This window comes from Chroicocephalus ridibundus, chromosome 13 (genome assembly GCF_963924245.1).
Source record: "Chroicocephalus ridibundus chromosome 13, bChrRid1.1, whole genome shotgun sequence".
In the NCBI taxonomy this organism is placed as follows: Eukaryota; Metazoa; Chordata; class Aves; order Charadriiformes; family Laridae; genus Chroicocephalus; species Chroicocephalus ridibundus.
The window spans coordinates 4,200,688-4,214,869 of record NC_086296.1 but is presented as its reverse complement, the minus strand read 5'-3'; the positions used below and the strand labels follow the sequence as shown (position 1 = coordinate 4,214,869).

Genomic DNA, 14,182 nt, shown 5'->3' with positions numbered 1-14,182 from the left:
GCACAAGAAAAGGTTGTTTCAGTGGCTGTATGCCATCAGTAAGACAGACAGGAAGGCTAGTTCAAGAAGTGCGTATCAACAGGAAATTTCTGGAGTTTGAAGAAAATTTCAATATAATAGAAGAGCTCAGAAATACTTTGTGATTGTAATTTTTCTTTTTTTCCTAGAACTCTCCATCTGAGCCAGCACATTATTGGTGCATGTTACTAAGTAAATACTGCACACTCACCTAAAAATTCCACTACTTGCAAGAGAACTGAAGCAGGAATAGTATCCAGTTCATCTTCTGATTTTCCATCCCCGTCTTCCAGTTTCCAAGTTAACAGCTGTTCTGTGAATGCCATCGCCAGGGGGAATTCAAGGGGAAGAGAATGCAAGACCAACACAGCTCCAGGAGGAGGAGATACTCCTAAAGCAAAAAGGTCAAAGAAAATACTTATCATGACTCTAGGCATTTGTAAAATAAAAGTAGTAACATTTTTTAGGATTTTTTTGAGGCTAAATTTATGCCAAGTGAGAATTTTCTCTATTAAATACCTTGTAATAAACAAATAGGAATGCTTATCTATAACGGTAAGTTGATGCAATCTATAGTTATAAATGTACAGATAACACTTTGGTTACATGACATGAAACAGAACTATTTTTAGCCTGTACTTATCTAAATACATATAGGACTTCCACAAAACCATTTATTGGTAGTATGATGTGCCTGATCAGTATTGAGGAAAACAGAGATGCTGTAGTTCAGCAAGAGCACTTGAAGACCTCCAACGGGAAGTTTTAAGAGCTCACTGCAGCTCAGTCACCTTCGCTGCTCTAAATAAATCACACCGTCTCTCCCTTAGGCTGGAAGGGTAAAAAGAATATTAATGATTGCTCTTGCTTGAGGAGCTGGGATGACTTATGTGTTACTATACTGTATATATATTACTTTATGTATTAAAGGACCCTATAATCACCTACAAAAGAAAAAAAAAATTAATCTCCAATCTCCATCTGCAACACGGCACTTCAAATAGCAATAGCACCAACTTGAACACCGCAGTAACATTCAAAAAACACAGCTTTGTCAACTCCTGGAAGACAAAAATCAGGAAACAATACAGATCCTGATGGATTTAACAGAACTAACAAAATAATAGTCAGATGGTTTCAATGTTTATTAAACCATGTCTGTTCACTTAAGAACAATGGCATATTTCTTTTAGGACCCATTTCTTAATACGTTGTACAAAAATACTGTCAAAAACAGTGGTAGGACTGGAGACAATATAGGAATTTCCTACAGAGGCAATGACGACACATGTCTGACTTCTGAGAATACAGTTAAAAAGTTTTGGGGTTTTTTTGTTTGGTTTTTGGTGGTGGTGGCTTGGGTTTTTTTTGTTCTTTTGGGTTTTCTTTACCTAGTTTGATGTGGACCTTGTCCGTAGGGGTGATCACTGAAGGGTATTGATTGGTTGTTGGGGGAGGCGTTAGGCCTGTGTTGGTTGGAGAGGCATCTCGAGGATAGCACACTGCTTCAATTAGGTTTAACTGACCATTCCTTTTAACTTTATGCCCAAGTCCGTAGACAAGCACTCGAGCCCAAGGAGCTTTATACAGGGATGAACTAAGAAGAAAGCAAGAACAATTTGGTTAGATTGTAGCTGGCTACTAAAAATCCCAACCCAATCACAGAAAGATTAAACACTCTGCAGTATTTACCCCACCACCCACAAAATGAGTCTCTGAGAAGAGAAAAATCTAAAAAAAATGAGCACCTACATACTCAGGGCTCACAGAGGCTCAGAAGCACATCTTCAATCTTTGTCACCCTTGGATACTCAATTACTTACTCTTTGCGGAATCCAGACTGACTTTCCTTACAGGACACAATTACAAATGCAGCCCCAGGAAAATTAACATCCATATTGACTTTGGATTCTGAAATTGGGAATTCTTCAGCAGGGAACTGTTCTGGTGCCGTCTGTAACATAGCATTTCATAATGAAAGTCCCCAAGCAGCAGCAGCAAAACACCTCCCTCTTCTTTTCCAAATAAAACATAGCATTGTAAATAACATAGTGTGAGGCCACTTCATTTTAACACAATCCAGAGTATTGCTATCGCTTGTGTTTTCAGCGTGCCCACTATGATCAGAATAGGAATACAAGCCAACCAGAGAAACAATTCAGTGTGATGGACAGTATGATGGCAGTTAGAATCACACACAAAGCAAGGGCTCCTTAGAAAGAAACCCAACACTGCTCATAAAACATGACTAAATATTTTACCTGTAAAAAGGAGCAGATCTGTTTAGTGAGGTCTAACAGACTCTCCTCTCCTTGATGCAGTGTCCGAGTAATGGCAACAGTAAGCCACTCTCGGATGGCTTGTGAATTGCCCTGGTAGAAGAGGTCTGTGGCAGCACAGTTCTGGGAATGGACACAGTGTTGCAGGGACTGGGCCAAAAGAATAGAACTTGAACTGATTGTTCCATCTGTAATAACAAGTAAGGTAAGACAAATTTGGAGATCACTTCAGCATGTTTATGTAGCCTGTGAAACAGACAGTGGAAGGAGAAGTTTGAAAACACTTGGAAGATTACAAGCCTCTACTTTCACTGCTGAGCAAGTGCAAACCTCCTCCCAAAGGGAGGATCCTTTCTACTGCTGACCAAGACCAAACCTGCACCCCTGACACGGTGGTTGCAGATGGGATGGGGCTCTAAATGCCAGCTGTACTCTTCACCCGCCTTAAGCCAACCCTTAGGGAGGCCTGCCGTACATACAGAGCTGTGCATTCACAGCTGCCTCATTTTGTCCCATGTACGAAGGCCGGCGTATTTCAATTTAAGTACCGTGAGAACAAGTGACCAGAAATGCTCTCCTCCCCACTCGTTCTAGAGGAGGTGAAAGCAGCTTTATCCGTTCTCAGGCTTTCTCCAGATACAAACTATATAGCTTTTGGGTGGCCCCAAGTGAGTCACAAACCTCGACATGTCATGGATGTCATTCTGGAGCTAATGGGAGAAGTCAAAGAAAGACAAAGTGTAGTACACAAAGGAGAGGGCAATTCACCAAAACGCCAGTTTGGAAACTGTATGTATTAGCAGGACTTGAATTAGACACGTTTTAAAGAGGGAAAAAAATAAATAAAAGCTTGTAAAATTATTTTAAAGCCATGCAAAGTAGTGCTGTACTCTGCAAGAGGACCATTTACAATGCGGCATCTGTTAGAGGTAGCCAAGTTCCAGAGTAATTGGAGGAGGGAACAGGACTCTTTCCAATGGTAAATAATTACTTTCAGTTATTATTAGCCTATATTGAGCACTTCCTATTTCCTCCTGACGCTCCAGCCACATTACACACATTTCTTTGCATGCAGAATAGCTTTGTCACGATAATTGTCTTTGTTAACACTCACTTGAATTAGCCAAAGATTCTTTTCCATGATTCAGCACATACATTCTCTAATCAGATCTGTGATTCCAGTAGGAAAAGGACAAACCACTTTGTGAAACGAAGAAGAGTTGAATTTTGAAAACTAAGACCCAACTGGCATTTAGTTTTACTACCCTGGATTCAAACTATAAGACATTCTCAACTCCTTACAAGTATCCCATATGGATACTTCCCTGCCCGACCCCCGCCCCAAAAAAAATCCAAACCCAGAAGACCACTGATGACAAAGGGACAGAAACACACTGAATGCAGCCTTAGAAGGGCCTCTGAACTCTCTTGAACACTTAACTAGATCATTAGCAAGAATTTCAGTTTAGTACCCTATCACCAAGGTCAGGAGTCCACTGAGCCATTTTTTCAAATCCCATCATTATTAACCAACTAATCAACAAGTGCCAAATTGATTAATTTTTTTTTTTTTGTCCCCAGAAAACTACTGTACCAGAAAAGAGCTGTGATAAAAAAAATAAAAAAAAAAATCAGTGTTTACCAGGAAGAGGTGGTGCAAGAAGTTGGTTGGATAGCAACTGCAGGTGCTCCAGAGTGATATCACGGATAGCAGGAATATGAAACAGACGAGTAAACATATGTGGAGATTTGGGGGCAAAAATGTTGAGGAGAGCCATGCGGCAGTATAGCTTGGCCAGAGAAGCTTCACTTCGCAAAAGTTCTCTAGAAAACACAAACATCAAAACATAAAATTGCTTCACCATACTTAAAATAAGCCATGTCCAGCAACCTGCCCCTGAATCCAAACATATATGCCTAATTTATTCTTATTTAAAAGGTTCAGGTAGACCAAAATCTTTCTTATTCACCTAAGGTAGCACTCAGCCCACTTAATTCTGGTACCAAATTAAGGTACCTGAATTAGAAGCCAACACTCCACAAAGTCAGTCAAGAGTTCTTGAGCTTTTAGATAGAAATTAATGGTACAAGAAACCTCAGCTTCAAGGAAACCTGTTAGACCAGCATATATAAAAACACTGTTGCATGACTAAGTAAAATCCTTCCAAGACGACAGTTACAACCAAAGAAAAAATATATCAAAACCCTACTACCCATTAAAACAAAGATTCAATGAGTCTTTGTCAGCTTTAATCCAACAACTACAATAAGATTCAGAAGTTTACTACTACTCAGAACAAGGTTGCAGAAAATAATCGTACTATAAGAAATGCTATAGATCAAATCAGATAATACAAACGCCTTCTAACATCTCTGGTTTTACCTGTGAATTTGGATATTGGTGTTATCCAGGGTAACCAATCCATTTGTTGCAGTCCTCCTATAACCAGCAGGTGGCCTTTCTAACATGTCAATAGGATACCAGTATCTTACCAGGACTCCTTCACTTCTGAGATATGTCTCCACTTGTACCAATTCATTTACCTGGAACACCAAAACCAAGACTGTCAATAAACATAGTAATGATGACGATAGTTTGAGAATCCTTTTGAAGGAAAAGAACTAGCATTCTAAGCAGTGTAGTGCACTTAAAACGTATTGCTCACAGATGTGCGATGCTGATGCATTAAAAGCCCTCCCAATGTATCTTTACTCACTGAATCAACATCCAGGACCACACCATGAAGACCAAACGTCTTCAGCATCCCACGAATGGCAAACTTGGGCAAAGCTGTTCCAACAGCACTACTGGTAACATTGTTACTGTCAGGAGAACGAGTCACCACTGTGAGACCTGGGCAAAAAAGGGACAACAGCTTTAAGAACAGCACTTCTCTCAGACTGACATTTATACAGTAGATCCCAAATACTAGAGCCCCTTAGCTCTTATTTTCCCCTCAAGATCCTTTTTTCTGACCTTACCTTTTCGTACTTTATCAATTGTAAATTTGTTTGCTTCATCTTTGATATCCTCAATAGTAGGAAGGTAGAGGTCTCTTGGGATGCCACCATTTTCCTCATAGAGGAATTCTACAGTTTGTCGTGCTATATCAACCATTCCTGGCAGACAGAAGGGAGTGCTAGTTATTTTCCCCAGCCACTTGAAATAAGCTCTTATTCTCAGTAACGTCAAAAGCAGATGAGCTAATTACTTAAATATTCTTTCAGTCAGGCTGATAGATAGGGAGTAGAGCTTTCCTGAGACACGCTTGTACGCTTCTCATTATGGCTCAGAATTCTTACTTTGCTCTTACCGTGACTTTCCCACAAACAGGTCATTTTGCCAGAACTGTATTAATTTACAAACAAACCCCTCCTTATTAAACCGTTCCTCAAAAGTTTTGCATTGATACAGTCACAGACAGAAAACGCACATAGATAATTTCTTCCCAAACTGTTATTCCAAAGTATTTCTGTATCCACAGCACAACAAATTCTACCGCTATTTCTAAAACCATTTTCCCCTATTTAAATGGTCCAACTTAAAGTGTTAAAGAAAAATCATGACGACAAAACAAATTTTAAGTACTTAACGAAAACAGCAAGTGAATTATTTTTTTTTTTAATTTAAATTTTCCAGCCTTGAATACAGTAAAACTTAAGAAACACAGGTGTTATCTGAACACTTACTGCACATCATAAAACAAGACGCGTGGAAATGAACATAGCCATACCTAACTGTAAAGCTCCTTTAATCTGATCCAAGCCAGACTTCCTCTCAGCCTCATTACGGAATCTTCTTCTAATTGTAGGGAAAACTTTAGTTTCCCAGGCTTTAACCAACAGGGCATAGTGATCCTCCTACAAAGACAAAAGTCATTGAGAACACCAAGGAGAAAGAAGAGTTAACGATAGCTATATTTTCCTTAAGGAAGCAAGGAAAAACCTTGTGCGGCAAAACTTAAAAATCTGAATTACAAGATCTGTTATTTAGACTGCAAGTTACAGCAGGCAGAGCTTGCCATGTTCCTCACCCGGGGAATATCATCATCGTCATCATCATCGCTTTCATCATCTGCAATAGGAGGGGGATGGGGATCGGGGCCTGATGTGATGAAGTTCTCATAGCTCAGTTCCATTTTATAGTGGCAAGATGTGTCACTGTCATACTCTGCAAAACGCACATGGAAATAGTGAGATCCTAACGCACGAAACGGCATGCAAAAATATTCCATGAGGTTTTTGAAATATATTGCATTCCATGGTCTCCAATCAGTCTGTGGAAATGTAATGCATTCTAACATAGCGTAACCAAATGGTTGATTCCATCAACTATAATATCTTATTGTATTCAAGGCCCTAATAAAATAATCTCTCATTGCAGTTGCATTAATTGAGAATAATTTGTGCATCCATATAAACGAAGACTAGAGTAAGGGGTTTTTTAATTACCTTGTCTAAAAATCAAATAAGCATGTATTTGACAATGCTTGTTGTACTGCTTCACCTAAATAGGCAGTACCCAAGGACTGCAGCCAGGATGTGCTTAAATCCTATTTAATTGATTACAATTTCTCCTGAAAGATTTTTAAAAAAATGTTAGTCATCACTTTACGTTGTTGAGCCGTAGCAACAGCAGCAATTCTACAGGGAGGTCCATGGGTCCCAGGATCAGAAGCTATGCTGGTGCCAGCATCGTTATCACTATCAGAAGCCATGGCAAAAGGCAAAGCTTCAAAGTTGGCACTTATTTCTTCAGCTAGGTCAATACACAGATCAGCAGCATTCCTGTGAGCCTGTCCTTCAGCATAGGCAAATTGGCGAGATCCAAAGTTAGCACGGACTTTTGTGTTCTGAAAGAAGATACACATAAAAGCATTAAGATGAGTTGTGGATTGTTTTGATCCTTCTCTTTGCTCTTTTTGAAAAACCTCAGCCAAAAGGGATAAGCTGATCTCATCTCCATGCCATACAGTTTTCCCAGCATCACTAGCCATAAAACTAGCTGCAGCAGGGAAAGCATTAAGCTTCTAAACATAAACTTTGAACTTGCCTTTTTTCTAGCTTCAAGATAAAGCATACTTAGCTAGTACACTTTGAAGCAAGGTCACTGCTGAGAAGGAATACTAATAGAAGGGCTACTAGCACAGAATAATGCCATCTCATGGAGCCAGCTACACATCAGTGTCCTAATGGGCAGAAAAAGTTCAAAATAATGACAAAACATATGCACCCGGGAAGGGTAACGGAATACCTCAACCTACCTCAATAAAGATAAAAACTATGGCTCTTTTTCATACATAGGTAAGCAGGCTCAATACCTTCTATACAGTTTTTAATGCTTCTGAAATAATATACATCAAGCAACATATTTCTGTTAAAAACTTGCCTTTTTCTGAATATGGACAACTGGCCACATCCCACCAGAGACATCTTCCAGATACGGCCCAAGTCGCTGCCCACAATACGTAAAATAAACTCTGCCTTTAGCTGGCTGCCCTGGAGGGGGCGGAGTTCCTTCTGTTCTTTCCCATCCAATTCCTGCCACATCACCTGTGGAAATATAAAATCATCAAGAGAAGAATATGGATTTAATCTGTTTTCTCACCCACTGTTTCCCTTACATTTTCTGATTTACCAGGTAAGCAAGTTAGCTGTACTCTTACATACCAGGAGAAAGAGTCACATCCAATCTAACACTCTTCCACTGTAGCAAGCTGGAGCCGTTGTAATGCACTGCTCGCCCATTGCTGAGAAGTAACACAAGAAGAAAATTAGAAAGAGCACTGAAACAAATAAGGATACAACTCACTACCAGCTGAAGTCTAGGTAGCTGCAATACTAACAAAAGGCAAGTCAACTCTCCGTATTTTGATAAGGAGATATTCTAGTTCATCATTTTAACATGTCAATTAAAATGTACGTGTTGCCTACTACAATGCGTTCACAATACTCCTCCCTAAGAAGCTTAGAAGGGTACTGAGCAAGGCCATGATTTTTTGATGTACACCTCCAACGTACTTGTGAAAAAGACAGGTGCCCACTGGGTTTGTCCAAGCACCATCCCGTTTTTCCGCTTCTGTAGCAAACCCAAATGAAACTATTGGCCCAGTGTCATCATCTGTATCTCCATAAGAAACTATTTCAATTTCCCAGTAGAATGATGGTGCCTAGAAATAAAATTTAAAAATTATTTACAAACATAGGTAAAATAGAATATTTTCTTTCCTCTCCTCTTCACGGACTATTGCATATTAAATGACACAAACCGTCATACAGTTGCAAGTTCTTACCTGTACTGGAACTGGTGAAGTAGCATAGATAAACGTGCCCCGAGGAAGCCCTCCACCTGCGCTAGGATCAGCCAAAAAGGTCACAGCTGTGAGATGCGATGAAAACATGCATGCTCGCACAGGGGGAAACACTCTTGATGGACTCCAAGTGATTTCTTTGGGCTACAAACAGGAACAGAGCATTTTATTCTACCAATTACAGCTGAAGCCATCTACTGAAATCCAATGATACATTCTTTTATGAACTGCACATTTAATACAACACATACAACGACCACAATCACAACAAATCACAGCCCATTACAGAAATTCACAGTCAATGAAAGGTTTAAACAAGAATCCAACCAGTTTGGCTCCAAGACCACAGGCAGACCCTCTGCACTCAGTGGCTGGCTTCATTTGCAAGGGGCAGAGGACTCAGCACTGTTTCTGTGCTCACCTGCCTTCTGTCTGCTTGGAGTGGAGGAGGGGGAGGTCGAGCACAGTCACGATACAACATTCGTAACCTTTCACACTGCATTTCTACAACAAGGAGCCTCTCCCCTGTAACAACAAACCAAACCGAGCCATGAGGTCCCAAGTAAATCTAGTTACTCAAGTCCAACAATACAGTCTTAATATGGGTAAATAGAAACAAATCTGACATTTGCATTTTAAGATATCTGATCTAATAGTCTCACTTACCTGATCAACAAAATTAAGGACAAAATCTAAATGTACACAAGCAATCGTTTTCCTCATGTTTAATTTATATGTGGTTAGCAAAGACATTGTTATGTTAAGATATACTGAAAGGCTCTGACATATTCCTAAAACTTGCCCTTGAACTAAGACTTCTGCTGGGCCTATTGCTTAAACAAGAGGGAAGGAAATCAAGAGCTCCATGATAAGGAAGAAAGCATTGTAAAAAACAGCAGAAAGGTCATAAAAAGAAAACATACAAGCAATAACGTCAAACAATACACTAGGTTACAGTGGAAGGAAGAAAAGTGGAGAGGGTTCAGAAGCACGGTAGTAGAGAGCCAGCCTCAGGACTCGCATCTTCTGTGATGCGCAGTGTAATTGTGTTCTGGCCTAAGCTTTATGCCTAATGTTTAAAATGATTTAGTCTGGTTATTAGTTACTCTTACGTTAACAGCTCTGCAGCTATGATAAGACATGCCCTACTGTGCTAGCTATCAAACTCTAAGTAGCTGGAGGACAAAACACTGGAAAGATTTTAAGAGCTGTTATGTCTCCGAACTGAATATGACAATGAAGCTGCAAGAATACGTTGAACACCTACCAGGGCTGCACTCCTGTGCTACCAAATTAAGAACTTCTACAGCAGCTGGACACTGTTGAATGAATTCTTCACAGAATGAGCTGTCTTCTAACAGCTGAGCCATCACCAGGCATGCTCTTAATGGAAAAATAATACGTTTAAAGCATTACAAAAGTGCATGCTGAATTCAAAGTTGTCTTTACATGTATTGAATTCAAGACTATTTTTAAGAGACAGCACACTGGCTGATCTATTTCTTTGTCTGATTGCTTAGCTATCCATGGGAGCTTCTGCAATGACAGCTTCCCCTGTTTCATAACATTTACTTACAAGAAGCATTTGCTCAATGCATTGTCAGTGTTACAGGGGGCACTTTATTTTTGGTGCTCATTTTAACAACATCTAGACACCAAATGTACTTAAGGAAGCAAACAAGAATTTTTGCATTGTCCCCTGCTGTTGCATGTCAATACCCACAGAGGAAGAAAACAAGAACCCATGCAATTTTCTTGAACGTTTGTGTAGGGTATCAGAACAGACTGAGGTGGTACACAAAAACCGACGACTCACCTGGTTCTTATTTCAGCAAGAAGACGGACCACTGCCATTACTGGAGTTGAGCCATCTCCTGTTGCAGGAAGTGAGGTGTGAATAGATAGACTTCCCTCCTGAGGGAGCAACATGGACTGGACTGCCTGTACTACCTTCTCAGTAATGGACAGTTTATGAAGAGGCAATGCCTGATGGTGGGGGGGCACGGTAAAAAGTTAAATTCAAGTAGTTAGTTTCTAAGAAATGAGGGTGTTTTATTACCTGGAGTTAATTCTTATTTTGTACTACCACAAACCCAGCACCAAACATCGGTCAAAAAAAAAAAAAAAAAAAAAAGAACAGAAACAAAACGAAAAAACCCCCCGAACAGTATGCAATGGAACATCCTTAAGCACCAAAAGATGAATATCCATGTTATTTGAATGAGAACTTAAATATATATATTGTTAAGATATGTTTAAAACAATGAGGCAAACTTTACAAATAATTAGTCAAAGATGAAACAAGACTTTTTACATGCTGCAGATTAATTGCAGGTATGCTGTGACAGAAAAAATAAATAATTGATATTATACTTAATATTGGATTCTTAAAATTACCGTACCTCAGATCTTGGAACACAGAGCCTAGATAATGGAATAGTTAATATGTCTGATGCTTGTGAGGTCTTTCTACTGTCTATACTGGTAGGTGGAAATTTGACCGTTGCTATACCTTCCTGTTCATTAATAGATGCCACAACTCCAATGCTTCCTGCTATTCCTTTACCTAAAACCTACAACCAAAGAAGGTCTGTGTAAGATTTAAGGCTTTACAAACAAGAAACACTGAGTGTTTAACATCCCACACCAACTCAACACACAATTAGAGCTGGGTATTTCAGGAAACAGGAGTAACATACAATAGCAGTCTCCACAAGTGACACTGCAACTGCTTCACAATCACAGGCAGTCTGCACACTGCTCCACAAGGATTCCAATGCAGGTAAAACATCGACGAAAGCACCAATTCTCGTTTAAGACATAAAATGTGAAAAGCGCTGAATTACCTGAACTTCAGAACCTATTTTGATAGTCTCCTTAAAGCCACCCAGAGCACAAAGGGCAGCTACTGCTTGCCGAGCAATTCTTTGAAGTTTGGCAAGTTTCCTTCCGCTGCTACTCCCATTCTCCAAAATACTCTCTGCATATTTCCCGAGTTGTGGAATGTACATCAGAGCCCGAGACAGAACCTGAAGACAGAAGCAAAAATACCAGAGAATGACTTCAAAGCACAATTCAAACAAAAACCAACGCCCCAAGCCTCCAGCCCACACACAGTCTCAGAAGAATTATTTTTGTTCTTGAAGAGAATTACATAACTCCGAATATTCTAAGTTCTCTGAAGTGTGAACACCATCAAAGCCAGCTCCATTCCCTAATAACTTTTAGAATCACAGTTACATATAAAATCTTAGCAAGAGTCTTCACTCAAGGATTTAGCCTAAGCAATAGATTAGGAGCTACAGGATTCAGAGGAACATAAAAGCAATGCGCTATATTTTCCAGCCAACACTTCAGACCCTCAGAGGGTCTAAACGCCAAAGAGGACTGAATAGCAAAGGTAGAATAACTACCTGGCAAAGGCAAGATAAGTCCCTAAAAAAACCAACGTTATTAATTACTGAAAAGAATGACAGGTTAATTATAGAATGACAACACATTCTCTAGTGCTGGGTAATTTTTGATTATTTATTCCACCCTAAGACATCAGAAAGGGCTGCTTCTGTGCAGTTACACATCCCTGTTTGAAGTGCTGGAAGTGGTAAATTGGAAGGGAATAGCTTAGGAATTTGCTAATAATTAAGTCATCTTAACTACTCAATACATGCTTGGTGTAGAACTTGATGCTTTATCTTCTGTTTGCTTACTTTTTCAGCAGTTGTTGTCCATATCTGAGCTGCATTTGATTCTGGTGCCATCAACAAGCTATGTAGCAAAGCGATCACCTCTGCTGCCATGCTGTTTGCAACATGACCACTAATGAACGGCCTCACAGGATCCGTCCTATACAGAAGAAAGCGATTTGCCCGTTCATTTCAGAACAAGAAAAGGAGAAAAAGCTTCAATTGTCAACAACAATATACAGCACAAAAAAGGGATGTTTATGAAAACCGAGATATTTTTTCTAGAGCGCTACAAATACTGGTATACTGTCTATACTCTAAGTACAGAGTTGTAGTGACCTACCTGGCAAGCTCAGAATTCCTCTCTCTGCAAATAGATGTTTGGGCGGTCTTCTTTTTGTCCCCAGTAGACAACCCACTGGTAGTTTCTGGATTGACAGTTTCTATGGGTGGCCCAACACTAACTATTAGACCAGACTGCGCCCACTTAGTTGCCTTTCGAAGGGCTGCAGCAGCTTCTTCTGTAATAACTTCACAGCAGCCGCTCTGAAAATAAAATTGCCATAGAAGACAAATACTAATGATAGCTCTATTTGGCCACACTACGTGACGCATTTAACTCTCCTCCCTCTGCGTATGTAAAAGTACCGAGAACACATCAAAACATCCTCCCGTATATGTATTAGTCACAGTCATAAGACAAATTCTTTCTGTTGCTTTTTCTCATCTACAAAAAGATCAGGGATCAATGTGCATTCATTGCCTTTAATATTCTGTTCTTAGCTTAACAGTATAGTTTCTATTCTCTGATCAAAAAGCCACACATGAGTATTACTGGTGCAAATACTCAAGAACATGTCTGAAAATATACAAGAAAATTCAATTTAAATATGTGGTTTAAAATTCGTACTATTAATATGCATTAAACACTTCAGGAAAGAGACTAAAGTGGCTTAAACATGAGCTACAACGGTTGGAAGAAGCCTTAGCTGAAATTATTTTTCATTATTTATCCTTGTATTTACATCAATAACTATATAATGCTAACATTACATATAAAGTTATCTTTCTGAACAGTTCTGTAAATTAAGCAACATTTAAATCCCATTTGTTAATGGGATTTAAATCCTATGTTAAATCCCATTTGTTAATGGGATTTAACATCAGTAAAAAACAAGAATTTTGACTGCCCACTGATTTTAACGATGTTGAATAATTCTTTAGTTATTCCTTTTCTTACTTTTGTCATGTCTCGATCCATTTTCACTACTTTCTCCATATTGGCTCCAGTTCCTAGGCGGAATGGACGACCTTCTGAGCTACTATTACAGTGAAAATAAAAAAAAGCTTTGTTTTCATTGGTGGAAAAAACTATCTGAACTATACAGTCCAATTTAATATTATGCATGTTTCTAAATTATTTGAAAGCAACCCTTGCAACCTAATTGCTTAACAATAATAGAAATACTTGATAGTTAAGGACATACACAATTGCACTGTACAAGAGGAATTTAATACTATTGAATGTAGTTATTTGCATAGCAATTTAACCATTCCCCCCTCAAAAAGTAGTATCATGAAACTGGCTTTTACTGAACACAAATGCCTGAGGGCTCCGAGTTAACCTTTCACCGAAGAACACCCAACAGCTCTACTTTTTAACATCATTTCTGGGGCATGGGTTCAAAACCAACTTGGAGTGGGGGAAGATTAAATAAATAGTACAAAATGCAAGAGGCAATAACGTTTGTTGTTTGACATTCAGAGATCACAAAGTCCAGATGGGTACTAATACTAAAGAAGCTGTAATAGCAAATTATTATCCAGTGTACGCATTATTAAAAGCTAAGCTTTTAAAGCCATTTTGCTTTGATAGTTCTATTTGTTAGTC

The 14,182-nt window shown here is 39.2% G+C and overlaps 1 protein-coding gene across 4 annotated transcripts in view; it reads right to left on the bottom strand.

The window, feature by feature from the left end:
* The window catches only part of HECTD4 (HECT domain E3 ubiquitin protein ligase 4), a 77,097-nt gene that overhangs the window by 18,202 nt on the left and 44,713 nt on the right, over positions 1-14,182 (bottom strand). For all 4 annotated transcript variants that reach the window (XM_063350953.1, XM_063350955.1, XM_063350954.1 and 1 more), the window contains exons 38-60: positions 13,532-13,613; positions 12,635-12,837; positions 12,316-12,451; positions 11,455-11,637; positions 11,011-11,181; positions 10,425-10,594; positions 9,876-9,991; positions 9,030-9,133; positions 8,591-8,752; positions 8,319-8,467; positions 7,968-8,047; positions 7,687-7,850; positions 6,913-7,150; positions 6,332-6,468; positions 6,032-6,158; positions 5,280-5,417; positions 5,015-5,151; positions 4,681-4,841; positions 3,940-4,121; positions 2,280-2,485; positions 1,842-1,972; positions 1,410-1,615; positions 230-409 (exon numbers count right to left, since the gene is read on the bottom strand). In XM_063350953.1, the coding sequence (XP_063207023.1) occupies positions 230-409; positions 1,410-1,615; positions 1,842-1,972; positions 2,280-2,485; positions 3,940-4,121; positions 4,681-4,841; positions 5,015-5,151; positions 5,280-5,417; positions 6,032-6,158; positions 6,332-6,468; positions 6,913-7,150; positions 7,687-7,850; positions 7,968-8,047; positions 8,319-8,467; positions 8,591-8,752; positions 9,030-9,133; positions 9,876-9,991; positions 10,425-10,594; positions 11,011-11,181; positions 11,455-11,637; positions 12,316-12,451; positions 12,635-12,837; positions 13,532-13,613 (3,563 nt within the window). The remainder of the gene's footprint in view (positions 1-229; positions 410-1,409; positions 1,616-1,841; positions 1,973-2,279; positions 2,486-3,939; positions 4,122-4,680; positions 4,842-5,014; positions 5,152-5,279; positions 5,418-6,031; positions 6,159-6,331; positions 6,469-6,912; positions 7,151-7,686; positions 7,851-7,967; positions 8,048-8,318; positions 8,468-8,590; positions 8,753-9,029; positions 9,134-9,875; positions 9,992-10,424; positions 10,595-11,010; positions 11,182-11,454; positions 11,638-12,315; positions 12,452-12,634; positions 12,838-13,531; positions 13,614-14,182) is intronic.